At 40.0% G+C, this 15,434-nt stretch overlaps 1 protein-coding gene across 2 annotated transcripts in view; it reads right to left on the bottom strand.

The window, feature by feature from the left end:
* Window positions 1–15,434, bottom strand: part of LOC121239385 (DNA-directed RNA polymerase V subunit 1) — a 28,010-nt gene that overhangs the window by 7,248 nt on the left and 5,328 nt on the right. For both annotated transcript variants that reach the window (XM_041136638.1, XM_041136639.1), the window contains exons 7-13: window positions 7,331–7,489; window positions 5,332–7,218; window positions 5,058–5,233; window positions 4,078–4,153; window positions 3,837–3,961; window positions 2,829–2,986; window positions 870–1,144 (exon numbers count right to left, since the gene is read on the bottom strand). In XM_041136638.1, the coding sequence (XP_040992572.1) occupies window positions 870–1,144; window positions 2,829–2,986; window positions 3,837–3,961; window positions 4,078–4,153; window positions 5,058–5,233; window positions 5,332–7,218; window positions 7,331–7,489 (2,856 nt within the window). The remainder of the gene's footprint in view (window positions 1–869; window positions 1,145–2,828; window positions 2,987–3,836; window positions 3,962–4,077; window positions 4,154–5,057; window positions 5,234–5,331; window positions 7,219–7,330; window positions 7,490–15,434) is intronic.

The following is a 15,434-nucleotide window of genomic DNA, read 5'->3' as shown; positions in this document are numbered from 1 at the left end:
ATGTTGAAAAGCAACAATGGTGAGGGACATTATATTAATCCGCTACTATAAAGGACCAGAATTTGCACTTCATGCTCTTAAGAGGAAATATACAATGTAGATGCCTAGGAGACTCCTCTTCATCACTATTGAGGGAGATAGCTGCAATAAGACTCATTGTGAAAGTCAAATTAGATGACCAATCCTGTTGCATTTACATGTGAAGGCAAAATAAAGCTTCATGGTTTGGGTAAAGTAACGACATATCCCACTGACTCGAGACAACTGCATGTTACATCATAATAGCACGACCAAATGAAGGTGGAAACCCTTTGCATAGGTGGTCGGTAGAAGGCTAGAAATAGAAACACATTGATTCTTCAAGTTCCCGATGTTTTGTTGCAATAATAGAGGACACCAAAAAAGAATCTATTCATGGCTTCAAATCAGTTTGTTTTTTTTTTTTTTTTCTGTAGTCAGTAAGGAAGAATTTTATTGATGAGAGAAGTAGGCAAAGCCCAAGTACATGGGAGCTTCAAATCAGTTTTGTAATACTTATATGCATTTTATGCCCCTTAGGGTTTGCCACAAGTCTAGGGTTACTACGGATTGTAGTAAACCGTATCCGTATTGAGTAGTACCTATCCTATATCGTATTGGTTCTTCCTTAGTTGATACTGGAGATAAATAATGCTTCTTGATAATAGCATGTGTTCTATTCCAAGTGAGTAGTAATACACCCTTCTTTTTAAAGGCAAACAGAATATGCAGAGAGTGAGGAGGAGATAGAAGAACGTACAGTAAGAGATGATTATTCAGAGTTTGCTGAAAACCAATATGTGAACACATGAAATTCATTGGTAAGGGAAAGAAGAGGGAGAGGGAGGTACCTGAACAGCTTGATCAAAAGCACAAGAAATCCCTAGCAATTCTTGAAGCTGCTTTATTGCATATGGTATGGAACGCCTGGTGTCAATTAAATGAAGAACAGGAAGACAACAGTCTAATACAATCCTCCAAGCATCACCACTTTGCTTCACAGCTGATTTCTCCAGAACAATGTCCAGTGCTAATTCACCCTTTTCAGACTTGCAAGGGTTTCTTATCCAAGTTGTCGTACCTGGATTGATCCATATTATGTTTGCTGAGCAAACTCGAGGGTCACCTGCACAATTGAAGAGGAAGAGAGCATTTCAACTACCAGATTCTTTGACATTCAAAACATATCAAAAGATATAGGTTACATGACCACTAAAACAGTGGAGTATTTTAGAATCTTGAGTCACACTTTCTGAAGCCATCCTTCCCTAAGAATTGACCACACATCAATTATTCTTCCTTTCAACTGCCTAATCCATTACATGTACACTGACTAAAAGGAAACATATCATAAGGATGCTAACAAAGGAAAAGCAGAAGAGTTTAAAATAAAATAAAATAACCAGAAAGTGTACAGAAACCAGCAATGTGACAAAAAAAAAGTATGAAAACTATTGAAAAGATTATGAGCTTAATAGAGCTTGGATAAACTCAAAAATTTAGTGTAACACCCGTTCTACTTACCCAAGATGCCACCTAGTTAGTGAAACTTAGGATGTAGGGTCAAACATATGAAGGCCATTTTCACATGAGGGAACATAAAAATATTCTAGAAACACAAATTTCTTATATCAGTAAATAAGAATTTTATCGATGATACAAAATATGCATGGCCCATGTATATGGGAAACATTCTAGAAACATGAATAAAAGTGTAACATTTAAAAAACGAATAAAACTGTACATTTTGTGTTTCAGAAAATCACTCCCAAACTAAAGAGCCAACTTACAGCATTCAAATTAAGGAAAGTGAAAAGCGGTTCAAAAGTTTATTCAACGATATGCCTACAAAAAATAAAAGGCTGGGTAATACAAGTTACTTCAAAATTCTATACTTCTTGGTGAAATAAGCAGTGTCCCCATTGCTTAGGACCAAAATATCAGTGTGGAATATTACTTGTCACATTGTGGTGGAAAACAAATTAATACATAAACATCACCCTCAGAACATTAGCAACATTACATAAGATTATGTAAACTTACGCCTCGTTTGTTTTCACAGATGAGATGAGATGAGATGAATTGAGATAAAAATTGCAAGTTAAATAAAATATTGTTAGAATATATTTTTTTAATATTATTTTTGTTTTGAGATTTGAAAAAGTTGAATTTTTTATTTTATTTTGTATGGAAATTTGAGAAAGTTGTAACAATTAGATGAGATAAGATTGAGAAGTTTCCTGAAAACAAACGAAGCCTTAGTCAACCACACAGCAGATCATTAAAAGCATTGAGTTTGATATAAGATGACATCAACTTTATGAAAAATGGACAATAAACAGTATCCTCTCATTTTTGTGATAAAATCACCCACAAGAAAATTCAATTATAAACGTTGCCATTCATCATACGGTTGCTGCAAATTGGCAGAATAGAAAAACCATATCAATGAATAATTTTTTTTTTTTATAGGTAATCAAGAAATTTTATTCATAGAAATAGGCAAAGCTCGAGTACACAGGTAGCATATCAATGAATAATAGCAGCTGGATTTAAAACAAAAACAAGAGAAGGTGCCATTAAAATGGATAGAACACACAAATAGCATGCACCTGACCCTAGCAATGACAATTTTTTTTTATTAGCACCAGGTGTCCAGAACATAAGTCCTAACTAATCCATGGGGTCCACAGGCAATTGGAAAGGAGTTTCCCACAAGTGCGCCTCAGGTAAAGTAAAATTACTGAACGTATCTGGCTCACACACAGGTACATAGCAGAATAATAAAAAATTTAGAATAAATATCATACCTTTAATGATGGTTTCTAAAAGAACAGGGCAAATAATGTCCGCAAGGATATTTGCAGTCCTCTCCAAATAAATATCACTTGTGTCTGGCCAAGAAAACATCAAACATGGGATACCAGAGCTTCTATTTGCACCACATTGCTGGAAAGAGCAACATTCACTGGCAAGAAAGATGCATAAAGCCAAAGGTAACTTTCACTTTTACAGATTTAGTGTAGTGCTAAATAGCAATAAAAAGGTGGAGTGAGAAGGAGGAAAATCACTACAAATAGTGCAGATAAGACCAAGCTAATTCCAAAATTTGTGAAAACTTGATAAAGGAAAAGAAAAGTCCTCTAGTCCTCGTTTTCTAGAGAATTATTCAACTGAAGGACAACAAAAAGTATATCGTAACCAAAATAAATAAATAATTATACTGGTGCAAAGGGCCCTAATAGGACAATAGTGCAAGACTCCTTAGAGTAGGAGGGATTTATGGGTTTGCCTCCCAGCTCGTCTTGAGTTTGAAAATGTAAGCTGAAATCACCAAGACAAAGCCATGTGCCACTAAAAAATGTCCAGTCACGCCGATAGTATGCCAGAGTAATTGCAGACACCTCAAAAGTCTGAACATAGGTCTTTGATACAATTAGTTAAAACCATAGTGGTGAAGTTGGAAGTCCTCAAGAATTAAATAATATTAAAGGTTGCATTAAAAGGATAAATTCCATTTATTGCATGGGATTCAGACTAGGATTAATGAATCCCATAGGGAGAGTGGCATCAGGATTACTTGGTCCAGGTTTCCCAAAAGGTAGGGATACCATGTGTTGCGTCCTTCCTCTCACCAAAGAAGTTGCCAATCGCTAAGTGGCAGAGCCACATTACAATGAATGGGCGCAGATTTCCCCCACTGAAAATTAAAATACTTTTTTGGGGCATATGTTAATTATTTGAGGGGTTTGGAAATTATACTGATGATCGTATGATAACAAAATATATCATTCAATTACAAGTCAAACTAAACTAACCTGATAGACAGAATCGTTTTTTTAAAAACATGGCTAACTTTCTTCTTCTTTCGGAACAAACTAAGAGTCTCTTGGCACTTTTGAAGAACATCATGCATACTGGTGTTCATCTCTCCCAACAGCATCTGTTCAACAAAGATTCAGTTACTCAAGAATGATAATCCCTAAGCAGCAAGCAACAGCATTCCATCTGTAAAATATAGCTCAAATATTGAAATTAAACATATACACATGTACCAACCTCATTTAGATGAACATGACCAACTAGGCCTGCATCAATTTCAGAACTTTCTGCTACATTTTGCTGGTCTTTATATCTGCGTGTAAGAAGCATGATATTAGAACTTTGAATATAACATCGGTGCACATTATTACCTGATATTTCTGACCAATGGAATGAAAATTACATTGAAAAGACGATAGAAGTAAACATAAATAAACAGGAGTATGACATATTATCATGGACAAAATTTTTTTTGATAAGTTCATTATCATGGACAAAATTGCGATGTATCTTTGAAACATTGTTAGAGATAATAGGAGAGAGCCTGTTGTACGCTGGTAATAAAAAGGGTATCATAGTAAAAAGAGCATGAAAGTATATAGAAGAGAAAAAGTACATAAAATAACATGGGATCTGTGGTAGACACGATCGTGAACTAGCAATTTCTCCCTCTGTTCTCACTGGCATTTAACCACAAAGACAATTAGCAAGCACAGTCTTCCATCTCACATCTCTCAAAGGATGAGTGTCTCTAGCATTTTTCTTTGTATACAGAATTGAGTAACCAGTTTATACAAAGCTCCACAGTGGAATAAATGATTATATACCATACTTGTCAGGATCTCTTGTTTACAGTCAAAGCAATTATTATGTACCATGCACAGGTGAAGAATTTTATAGACCAAAGCAAGCTACAAAAACTTCTTTCCACTAGAAAAGTAGTTAGAAAAGAATAGGTAAAGATGATCAATAGGGAAAAAAATGACCATATCAAGGCTTCAATGATTTAGAGAAAATAACATATACAATAATCGGGAAATGCCACCCAAGCCAAGGTATTAAAGCCCATTACTGTTACTCAGGATACCTGGTACTGTTAACCACTAACATCTAAATGAATAAACCCTAGATACACAACCTTGGTGAGATTGTCAAAAAAAAAAAAATTTGAGAAGAGGTACAAGTAACAGAAAGTACAGTTGAAGTGGCAAACATACTCAATCAGAAACTCAACCGCAGTATCTTTAAGGCTGACTTTCTTCAATTGATTCTTTACTAAATATGCTGCTTTTTCACGGCAACACTTTCTCCCACAGCCACATTCATTCAAATATAATACTACACGGCGATCCATAAGTTCATTCTTAAAAATGACCTTGCAAAGCAGTATTTCCTGAAAAATACAAAATACAAAACATATATACAAATATTAGACACACCTATGCATTTAATGTGGAAGAATCTCATGTAAACTAGCCAAGAATTGAATACCTTCATCAGCTCCCATGAGGAATTACTGCTTGGAGAAGAATCAAGAACTGCCTTGTATGCAGGATTTGACATTGCTGTTGCAGCTAAGACGCCAACAGGTTCACCAGCAGGAAATAAGTTGTTGGGCTTACCTCTCGCCTTTACCCCATAATCAAATTGGATTATGGAATTGCTGCTAACATTTCTGACGGTGCCATCGTAACAAATAACAACATCTCGAAGGATGGCCATTAAGTTCTTAAATAAAGTACCAGGTTCAGACAATCCTCTCGATGAGCGGACCATTACTTCTCTCGTAGATATTGAATGAACAATCTCCTCATAGGGATCTAACCCATGAAAAAAACAATTTTGAATTAATCCATACTCTGCAGAAGGGTAATCAACTCCAGAAGAATATTTACAACGAAAAAGTGCAGCCACGTCTTCAACTAAGGTCTTAGAATAAAATTTTCCCTTATCAGAAAGTTGCAGGCCCAGGAAGCCAATTTGTTGAACTACCTTGTTAATGGCAGAATCATTTTTGGAGTCCATTAAATCACCCAATGCAGACTTCAAAATAAAATTTGTAACTGGCACTTTCACATCTTTGATGCGATTCTCCAATTGCAACTCCACCAGCTCATTATATGTTTCTCTTAGGTGATACAGCAAAGGAGAAATAGACTGAATATTCTTCTGAATATTTTGTATGTCCTCCCTGTTTATGGAAAAGTCATTTAAGCCAACACTAAAACCTTCCGCGAATATATTTTCCATCAACAAAGGCTGTAAGGTATTGAAGAATTTTAAAACCTCTTCAGGACCCTTCTCAAAGAAAATTGATGTCACAATTTCATTAACCACAGTCGATATAACATCACCATTGAAGTCAATTTTCAAAACATCACTCTGACTAATCAGGTATGTTTCCCCACAACAGTCAAAGCATGCAGGCAAAGCAGTCTGTAATATCTGCAAAGCAGTCCAATAAGGGGCAGCAGAATGAACCTTCAACAAAGCAGGCCGTGGCAATGAAGATGAAGCAAACATAGCCAATTGCTGAGCTGCTGATCTGTCCAAGAAGTATGTCTTAAACATTGTCTTTAGGGACAGCAATGAGTCAGTGGCCAGTTGCAAGTTGATTTTACCACTGTGAGAGCTAAGCAACTGCTTATCCACAGAGAAAAGTTCCAAAACTTCTGCTTTTGCAGCAAGAGATTGAGGATAGAAGAGATGCACACAGTCACCATCAAAATCAGCACTCAATGGGCCACAAATAAGTGGGTTTATCTTCACTGTATGGTCATCATGAACATACACTGCAAGTGCTTGCAAGGAATGCTTGTGAGTGGTTGGCGGTCTATTAATGAAAACCATATCCCCATCCATAATGCGTCGGTGTACTACTTGACCAGGTCGCAGAAATGTATGCCCCTTTGAACCCTCCCTCAGCGAATATGCTGAAGAACCATCTCTATATGTTAGGCACAACTTATTATCTACCAGCTCTTGCAAATATTTCAAATTGTGAACATTAACTTTCTCCTCAAAAGTGATCATCTGCGCAATCTCAAAGGGGATCCCAATCTCATCAACCCTTTTATATGCATCCCCAGTAATCACACTGCGGGACGAGAAGCCTGAACCTTTTCTGATGAACAATGTTCTAATTTTTTCAAGCCATGCTTTTGTTGTGGAATCATTTGGCTCTTTGCTCAGCCCAAATCTTGAGTCTATATCACGAGATGCTTTTACAGAACCCCTAATCTGCAGATACTGATTTATAGCTGATTGCAACTCGTTAGCTTCAACTTCATGAGATTCAAAATTTGGTGTACCAGATCTTGAACTCTTGATGATCTCAACTTGCCTGAGCACTTTTTTGAGCATCACCAAAGAAGGATCCTGGAATAAAACATGATACAAAGACTAATATCCTAAATCTAATCATAAAATAGGAATAAAGCAAAAACAAAACAAAGAAGTTTGCTTTAGTCTTTGCTTCTAATTGGCTTACCGAAGACATGACACTGACACCATCAGAAATTTCTGGCACAGACAAACAGTTTGGAGGGACAGGTAAGTATTTCAGGATATATCCTTCTTGAGGGAAATACCCTTTTCCAGAAAGCTTCTTCCTAGTCTCCTCAGGAATTCTTTTGAGCATTTTCTTCACCTGTTAGTTATTGTCAAATACAATACATGTACCAGAAATACTTTCAGCAAGTCAAATAGCAAGAAGATGCCACAATCAACAAAAAGAAAAGCAAAAAAAAAAAAAAAGAAAAATAGCAGAATACTACGGCATTTTCTGAAATCTAATGAGTAACATGATATGATTTCTGTTCGGTGATCTGAAATCTCTACAAAACAAAGCATTTGACTCAACTACTGATGATTGGAAATTCACTCTATATTTGGTGGGATACTTTAAAATATATTCTTTTTTTTTTTTTTTTGATTGGCCGTGGTGGCTGGATGCGACTCAGAGAAGGCCAACACATCTATCTATGCCTCTCTGCTGGACAGTGGCTCTCCCGTCGTCGCCGGCCGGGACTTGCCGGTGACAAGATCCCTTGCCAGTGAAGGCCCGGCATACCAACCAGCCCATCAGAGGACGTGGAGCCCTTCTCAAAGGAAGGCCCAATCCTTTTAAGACACCATTTTAGCTTGGGTTGGTCTTGACGAGTCAGGCCCGTATTTAACTTAGCTTTCCCTTTGTCAGGCCTCAAGTTCAGCCGTGTTTTTTTAGTTTTAGCAATTCTGAGCCAGATCTCTTACCAGCCCATTTCAAGCCCAGGTTCGAAACCAAATCCAATTTTGATGTAAGAGCTTCCACAGCCTTAGTTAAAGAGCCAAAAACTTCTTTCAAACCAAAAAGGACCCCCTGCACCTCCCTTTCTACTGAAGCAGCGTGGGACAAGCTGCCACCCCCCTTTAGAGTATAGTCCCTTGGCCATTCTCTGTTGTTCTTCCTCTGTTGTCCTTTTCTTTTTGCAGTTGCACCAAAGAGTGGTTTGTACCACCCAAGACAGCCATTCGTTTCCTAGCACCGCCCATCGCCGCTTCTGCCTACGATACTTCCTGCCTCCCCAACCCCTTTCCCTTGTCTGTTGCTCTGTCCATGGGTGGTACCAACGTTAGCTTCTTTTTTGCCTGACCATACATAGGCAGAGCATGTTTCATTTCTCTTGAGAGGTATTCCAAGCCCCCCCCCCCCCCCCCTTCCATTCCTTCCAAGATCACAAGAGGACCACAACACCCACTGCTACCATATTCAGTTACTTCTAAGTGACGCCCGAAATCATTCGAGCAACGATGTACAAATAAAGCCTTCCAGCCATCCCGATACGACTTGTAGAAAGTTTTGCTTCCCGCGGATGAGGTGCATTTTTCCACTGTGTTGGCCAGCCAGCGAGCACTGCTTTGACTGAAAACCATCTCCTTAGTGGTCTTTCAACTCCTCTCAATGATGCTTAGACAGCACCCCCTCAAATGATAATGCAAACATCTTCGTCTCTATCAATAGGTGTTTTATAAGACCTATCTTAAGCAAATCACAGCGAAAACCAGTAGAAATCTTATGGAGAATAAATCCGGCAAAGTTCACCAGAAAAATTTTCCGTTGTAAAAGTGTACGGAGAGAAGTTTTTAAGTTTTCGAAAAATGTACCCTTGAAACAAATCGTAAATAAAAACATAAACCACATAGAAGAGATAAATCTGATCGGACTTAAAAAAATATATTCTAAAGTCCAGCTAACTTAAACAGCCATCGAGATAATTATGCCAAGCCACCCCTCAAACCTAAAAATCTGACAGAAGCATTAGCCAACCCATAGCCTAATCATGCCATAAAAATAATCCGGACTACCCACCTAAGAATATAATATAGCGATATAGCCAAATAACAGTGATTTGAGCATATAATTACAATGCAAGCAAAATACTCCTATGTGCCAAAACCACAAACAGAATTAGTGCAAGCATGCAATGAAAGTAAGCCAATCATAAAGTAAAAGACATTAAGATGATCATGTCACTATATTAACGTGATTAAACAAATAATTAGCTATACACGTATAGATAAGCATAAAATATAAATTTCAAGGGATGGATGCAACGTGACTAAACAAAATACTCCTATCTTCTTGCTCTTCATTCCGCATCCGATGGTGGTTGCATGCGTTTGATGGCGTGTTTCTGACTGTATTGGAAGGAAAATGCCTTCTACGAAATGCGTTGTAGTCGAATCCAAGGTGTTTGGGGTGACAAGGGATGGACGCAATGTGCTTTTAGCTGAGAAAGGATGGAAAGTTGTGAAAGAAATGAGCTTGGAGCCAGCTACAGTTCGATGGTTTGCTAAAGCTTTTGAGGAGTGTCTGAAGGTGGGGAGTAAGGAGTTTTACACTGCTCATCGAGAAGAGGACAGGGGCTTCATTGCATAGTGTTGTTCTAACTCCCAAGGCTTTTACATGGCACTGGTGGAGTATGGTGGGGGAGGTCGCCGGAGTTTCATCTTCATACCAAGGAATAAGGATGGAATGGGCTAGAGGACGCTAGCAGAGGCATTGAAGGAAGCTGGAAGAGAAGGTGGTTCTGCTCGTTTGTTACCGCCAGTGACGACAGTAGCCACGTCCAACACTCGGTCGTACAGGGAGGTACTCCAACAACCGCGAGTCTTGGAGCTGCCTCGCGAACATGTCAAACTAGGAGCGGCAGGTCTGCAAAGGTCAAGAGGCCTTGCCAAAGGTTATGGAACCACCGACGAATGCTACGCCGCCGACGGTAGTATTCATAGAGCACAGAGGTGTGAGATCGAGCAACAATGACGTTCCCCTAGCCCCCGACGTGTCGAAACCCCCACAGTCTAGCCCGACGGTGGTCGTCGGCACACCTATGACAACAACCCCGTTGACTAGACTGTTAGGGGTTGAAGTTATAGAAGAAGGGGCTACGAGATTACTCGACTATCCCTTTTACTCGGTTTGGCAGTCACAGAGTGTAGTGTCGGAGGTCATTGATCCTCCTAACAACGTCCTAGCACCAGAAATCTCACCAAAAACTGGAGGAGTGGGCCCTCAAGGTAGTCACATGGAGTTGGGCAAGGACCTGAGGAAAGAGGCGTTCTTTGTGGGGGGTACCAAATGGATCATATCTACAGTTGGTTATCTGCGATGGGGAATGCTTCAATTTTTTTTTTTTTGGGGGGGGAAGGGGGAGGGATGCTAAACCAAACCCATTATGCACGCTCCCTCCTAGTCCCAATTCAAAGAGGTTCATTTCGAAATGGGTGTTCAAGAAGGTCGAGGAAATACAAGCTTGCATTGGGGTTTCTTGTATAGGTTTTGAAGAGCAGTTTAGGCCCTTCTTGTTGCCATTGAAGATGGTCAATTGAAGTCCGCCACAAAGAGAGACAGGGAACTCAAAACGCTCACATGTACTACTAATTATAAAGCGAAGGAGGAGAGTGGCGGAAGGGATAGATTGAAAGGGAGGGGGGGGGGGGTCACCATTGCTCATGAAACCTAAAATCCTCTCTTGGAACATGTGGAGGCTTAATGATCGCAATAAGCACCTTCACATAAAATCCTCATTGCGGACATGAAATGTTGATGTGGTGTGTTTTCAAGAAACAAAATTGTGGGTCATCAATAGAAGAATCATTTGTAGCCTATGAGGGTATTCATATGTGGGTTGGTCGTATTTGGCTTCATTGGGTGAGTCAGGTGACGTACTCTTAATGTGGGATAAAAGAGTGGTGGAGGCAATAAAGGAGTGTGTTGGGGTTTTCTCGGTCGCTAGTTTATTTAAAAATGTGGTAGATGGAAGAGAGTGGGCTTATGTAGGCATCTATGGGCCTAACATGGATAGAGATAGGAGAAGGCTATGGGAGGAGTTGGCGGGCTTATATTGTTTATGGGATGTGTCGTGGTGTATGGGTGGGGACTTCAATATCATTAAATTAGCGAGCGATCGGGGAATTATCGCAACTCCTCAGCCATGGAAGAGTTCTCTGAGTTCATATTTAATTTAAATCTCATGGATCTCCCCCTTGTTGGGGGCGAATTCACATGGTCCAATAGTCATGGTTGGTTAAGACTAGATAGGTTTCTCATCTCTCCTTCGCGGGAGGCCCACTTTCCAGAGCTATGTCAGAAGCGGTTGCCCCGTATTTGCTAAGATCATTTTCCTATTTTATTAGATTGTAGAGGTATTCAAGGGGGACACCGGTATTTCATGTTTAAAAATATGTGGCTAGCAGTTGATGGTTTCGTTGAGAATGTTCGTTCTTGGTGGTCTTCTTATCAATTCACAAATACTCCCAATTTTATTCTTGCAGGTAAGCTTAAGGCTCTAAAGCAACATTTAAAGAAGTGGAACTTTGAAGTTTTTGGCAGCATTGACAACCAGAAGACTTGGCCTATGCAGAAAAAGTTAGAACGCAGCCCGTCCATACAACCCGACCCGACCCGACCAAAAAAAGGGGTTGAAGTAACTTGTGGGTCGAACCTGCTAAAATCGATATTATAAGAAATATAAGACTGAGTTCAAGTCATCGAACGATTCGAACCCTGTAGAACTCTCGAGAAAGCACTTTCTTGCCCTTTCTTATCTGCCAAACAACCACCTAATCCCACGGCCTCACCTCAGATCTTCTCCTTTTTCAAGTACTCCGACAGCCTCACCGTCGTGGCCATTTCGTTTTGCACTGCCATAGTCTGCAAGGCTATCTCTTGGCTCCTCATCTATCGCATCAACTCCTACAAGTCGAGGTCCTCAATTGAGAAGGCTGCCAAGAAGCTAAAGACAATGAAAACCAAATCCTCCGCCAAGATTGCCAAGAAATCTAAGACCAAAAAGATGGACCGCGTCGAGACCAGTCTCAAGGAGTCGAGTCGTGACCCTTCCCTCTTAAAGTTCAAGTCCGATGTCGTCATCGTCCTTGTCCTCTTCGTCGTCTTCGATCTTCTTAACTCACTCTTCTTAGGGTTTTCACCACCACACAACGCCAACTCCAGCCTCTTCCCCATGCCAGATCCCAAAACCAATTGATATGGTTCACTGCTACTCTTCCTCTCCCTTTTTTTTGTTTTAAATTCAAATTATGATTGTTATGTTCTAGATCATACAGATTAAGATTTTGATCAGATTGCATAGGGATAGTGGGATTTGTAATTTTTGCCTGATTGTGCATTTATCCATAAATTCTAGAGAAAATGGGCTCTATTTGTATTAGTTGATGCTAGGTTTTGATCGGATTGTATAGGGATAGTGGGATTTGTAAAGGTTTTTTTTAATCTGTTTGTATACGATTCGGGTTCCCATTACCTACTTCCAATCTCGGGTCAGGTCGGCCCATATCGAATTGGCTTTTTCTTGAGGCGGGTCGGGTCGGGCCCATACATGAGCCGAGTTGTCGGGTTGTAACCCTACAGAAGACTACCTTAATGGAGGAGCTACAGGAGTTAGAAGGGCGGGAATTGGCAGGAGAAACCTCGAAGTTGAGGAAGAGTTTGGTTGTGACTGAACTTGAGAGGTAATTGTTGATGGAGGAGACCTCGTGGCGACAAAAATCCAAAGCCCTTTGATTAAAAGAATGTGATAAAAGTACGAAGTTCTTCCATAAAGTGGTTAATTCACATAGGCGTAACAATGCTATTGAGACACTCCATTCAGGTAATCAAGTGTTCTCTTCCCCCTCCAAGTTAGAGAACCATATTGTGCATTATTATAAGAACCTTCTCACGAAGCCGACCTGCTGGAGGCCAAAGCTCAAAGTTTTTTTTTTTTTTTAGTCTATTGATTCGCAGAGTGCGAGCTAGTTGGAAAGACCTTTTGAAGAGATGAGATTTATAAGGTCATTAGTAGTATGGCTAAAGACAAAGCACTGGGTCCGAATGGCTTTTCGTTGGGATTCTTTTAAGCTTGTTGGGAGATCGTGAAATGTGATGTTATGCAGGTTTTTCTTGAATTCCACTCATTCAAAAAGTTTGAGAAATGCCTCAATGCGACGTTCAGTGCTCTCATACCGAAGAAACATGGGCTATGAAAGTTGAGGATTTCCGCCCTATAAGCTTGGTGAGTGGGCTATACAAGATTATTTCGAAAGTTCTTGCTAATTGGCTAAGCTTGGTAATGGAACAAATCATTTCTAAGCCTCAGAATGCATTTGTGCTGCAGAGACTAATACTTGATTCAGGTTGAAAGAGGGAGCACCAGGCATTCTATGCAAGCTTAACATGGAAAAAGCATATGACCATGTGAATTGAAAATCTTTCTTTTATTTGCTCGGGAGGTGTGGCTTTGGTGATAGGTGGATTTCATGGATTCGACATTGTGTTACTACCACCTGCTTCTCAGTGTTTAATTAATGGCACCCCAGCTGGATTTTTTAACAGTTCTCGTGGATTGCAGCAAGGGGATCCGTTGTCTCCTTTTCTTTTCGTTATTGTTATGGAGGCATTGGGTAGGATGGCAAAGGCTGCAGTTGAATGAGGTTTTTTAGCCAGTTTTTCGGTGGGTAATGGTACTAATGACTCTATCATAATCTCACATCTCTTATTTGCATATGACACTCATCTTTTGTGAAGCAGACCTTAGACAAATTCAAGCTTTACGAGCACTCTTGTTATGCTCTGAAGCCGTGTCGGGGCTTAGGTTGAACCTAGGTAAGTTTGAGATGGTGGCGGTGGGTGTGGTGCCTACAACCAACAATCTAGCAAGTCTATTAGGTTGTAGAGTGTCCTCTTTGCCTATAAAATATTTGGGTCTTCCTTTGGGGCAACCTTTAAAGCTAGAACTATTTGGGATAGGGTTGTTGAGAAAGTTGAGAAAAGGTTGACTGGATGGAAACGTTTGTATTTATCAAAAAGGGGTCGACTCACACTGATTAAGAGCACTTTGTCTAACCTTAGACCTATTTTTTATCTCTATTTCCGCTGTTTGCAGGGGTGGCGAATAGGATCGAGAAGTTATTTCGGGCTTTCTTGTGGGATGGAGTGGGAGAGGAAACAAAATTCCATCTTGTTAATTGGAATAAAGTCTGCTCCCCAATCTCGATCGGCGGATTGGGAGTGCGCAACTTGAGGACCTTCAAAAAAGCTCTATAAGGGAAATGGCTATGGACGTACCACTAGGAGGGGGATTCATAGTGGAAGTTATTGACTTTAGACACGTAAGTGTTTGGGGGGGGGGGGGGGGGGGGTTGGTGCTCCAATGTAGTGGGGGGTATGGTGTGGGCTTGTAGAAATTTATTAGGAAGGGTTGGCAATATTTCGAAAATCATATCCGTTTTGTGGTTGAAGAGGGTACCAGAATCAAGTTTTGGCATGATGTTTGGTGCAGAGAGCGTGCTTTTGAAAGGGTCTTCCCAGCTCTCTATAGTATTGCAGTTAACAAGGATGCTTTGTGGCAGATCTGCTTGCATTTTCTCATGGTTCTCACCAGTGGAATGTCCTATTTAATAGGGATAATCATGATTGGGAATTGCAAACCGTTTCAGAATTTTTCAGATTGATATACTCCATAGGAAGTATAACATCAAAGGGGGATAGGATACAGTGGAGGTCTAGTGGCAGCAAGAAGTTTACAGTCAAGGTGTATTACAAAATATTGGTATCACAAGGTAATGTACCCTTCCCGTGGAAAAGTATTTGGAGATCTCGCGTGCCTTCCAAAATAGCTTTTGGTGTATAGACAACTGCCCTTGGGAATATTCTGACCACTAACAACTTTAGAAAGAGGGGACTCATTGTGATGGATTGGTGTTATTTGTGCAAAAAACATGTAGAATCAGTGGATCACTTACTATTGCATTGTGAGGTGACAAGAGTGTTGTCGAATGAGATCTTTAGAAGAGTTGATGTCGCTTGGGTAATTCCATTGAGGGTGTTTGATTTACTTGCTTGTTGAAAGGAAATTCAAGGCTGCCCCCAGGTGGTGGCAGTATGGAAGATGATTTTGTTGTGCATTATATGGTGTACTTGGTCGAAAAGGAATGCACGGTGCTTTGAAGATAGGGAGCGCACAATGACGAAGCTTCAAAATTTTTTTGTATACGTTATTGCTCTGGGTTTCAGCCATTGTGCTTAATGGAAACAATGTTCATGACTTCTTATC

Source organism: Juglans microcarpa x Juglans regia, chromosome 7D (genome assembly GCF_004785595.1).
Source record: "Juglans microcarpa x Juglans regia isolate MS1-56 chromosome 7D, Jm3101_v1.0, whole genome shotgun sequence".
In the NCBI taxonomy this organism is placed as follows: Eukaryota; Viridiplantae; Streptophyta; class Magnoliopsida; order Fagales; family Juglandaceae; genus Juglans; species Juglans microcarpa x Juglans regia.
This window is presented reverse-complemented; position numbering and strand designations above follow the sequence as displayed.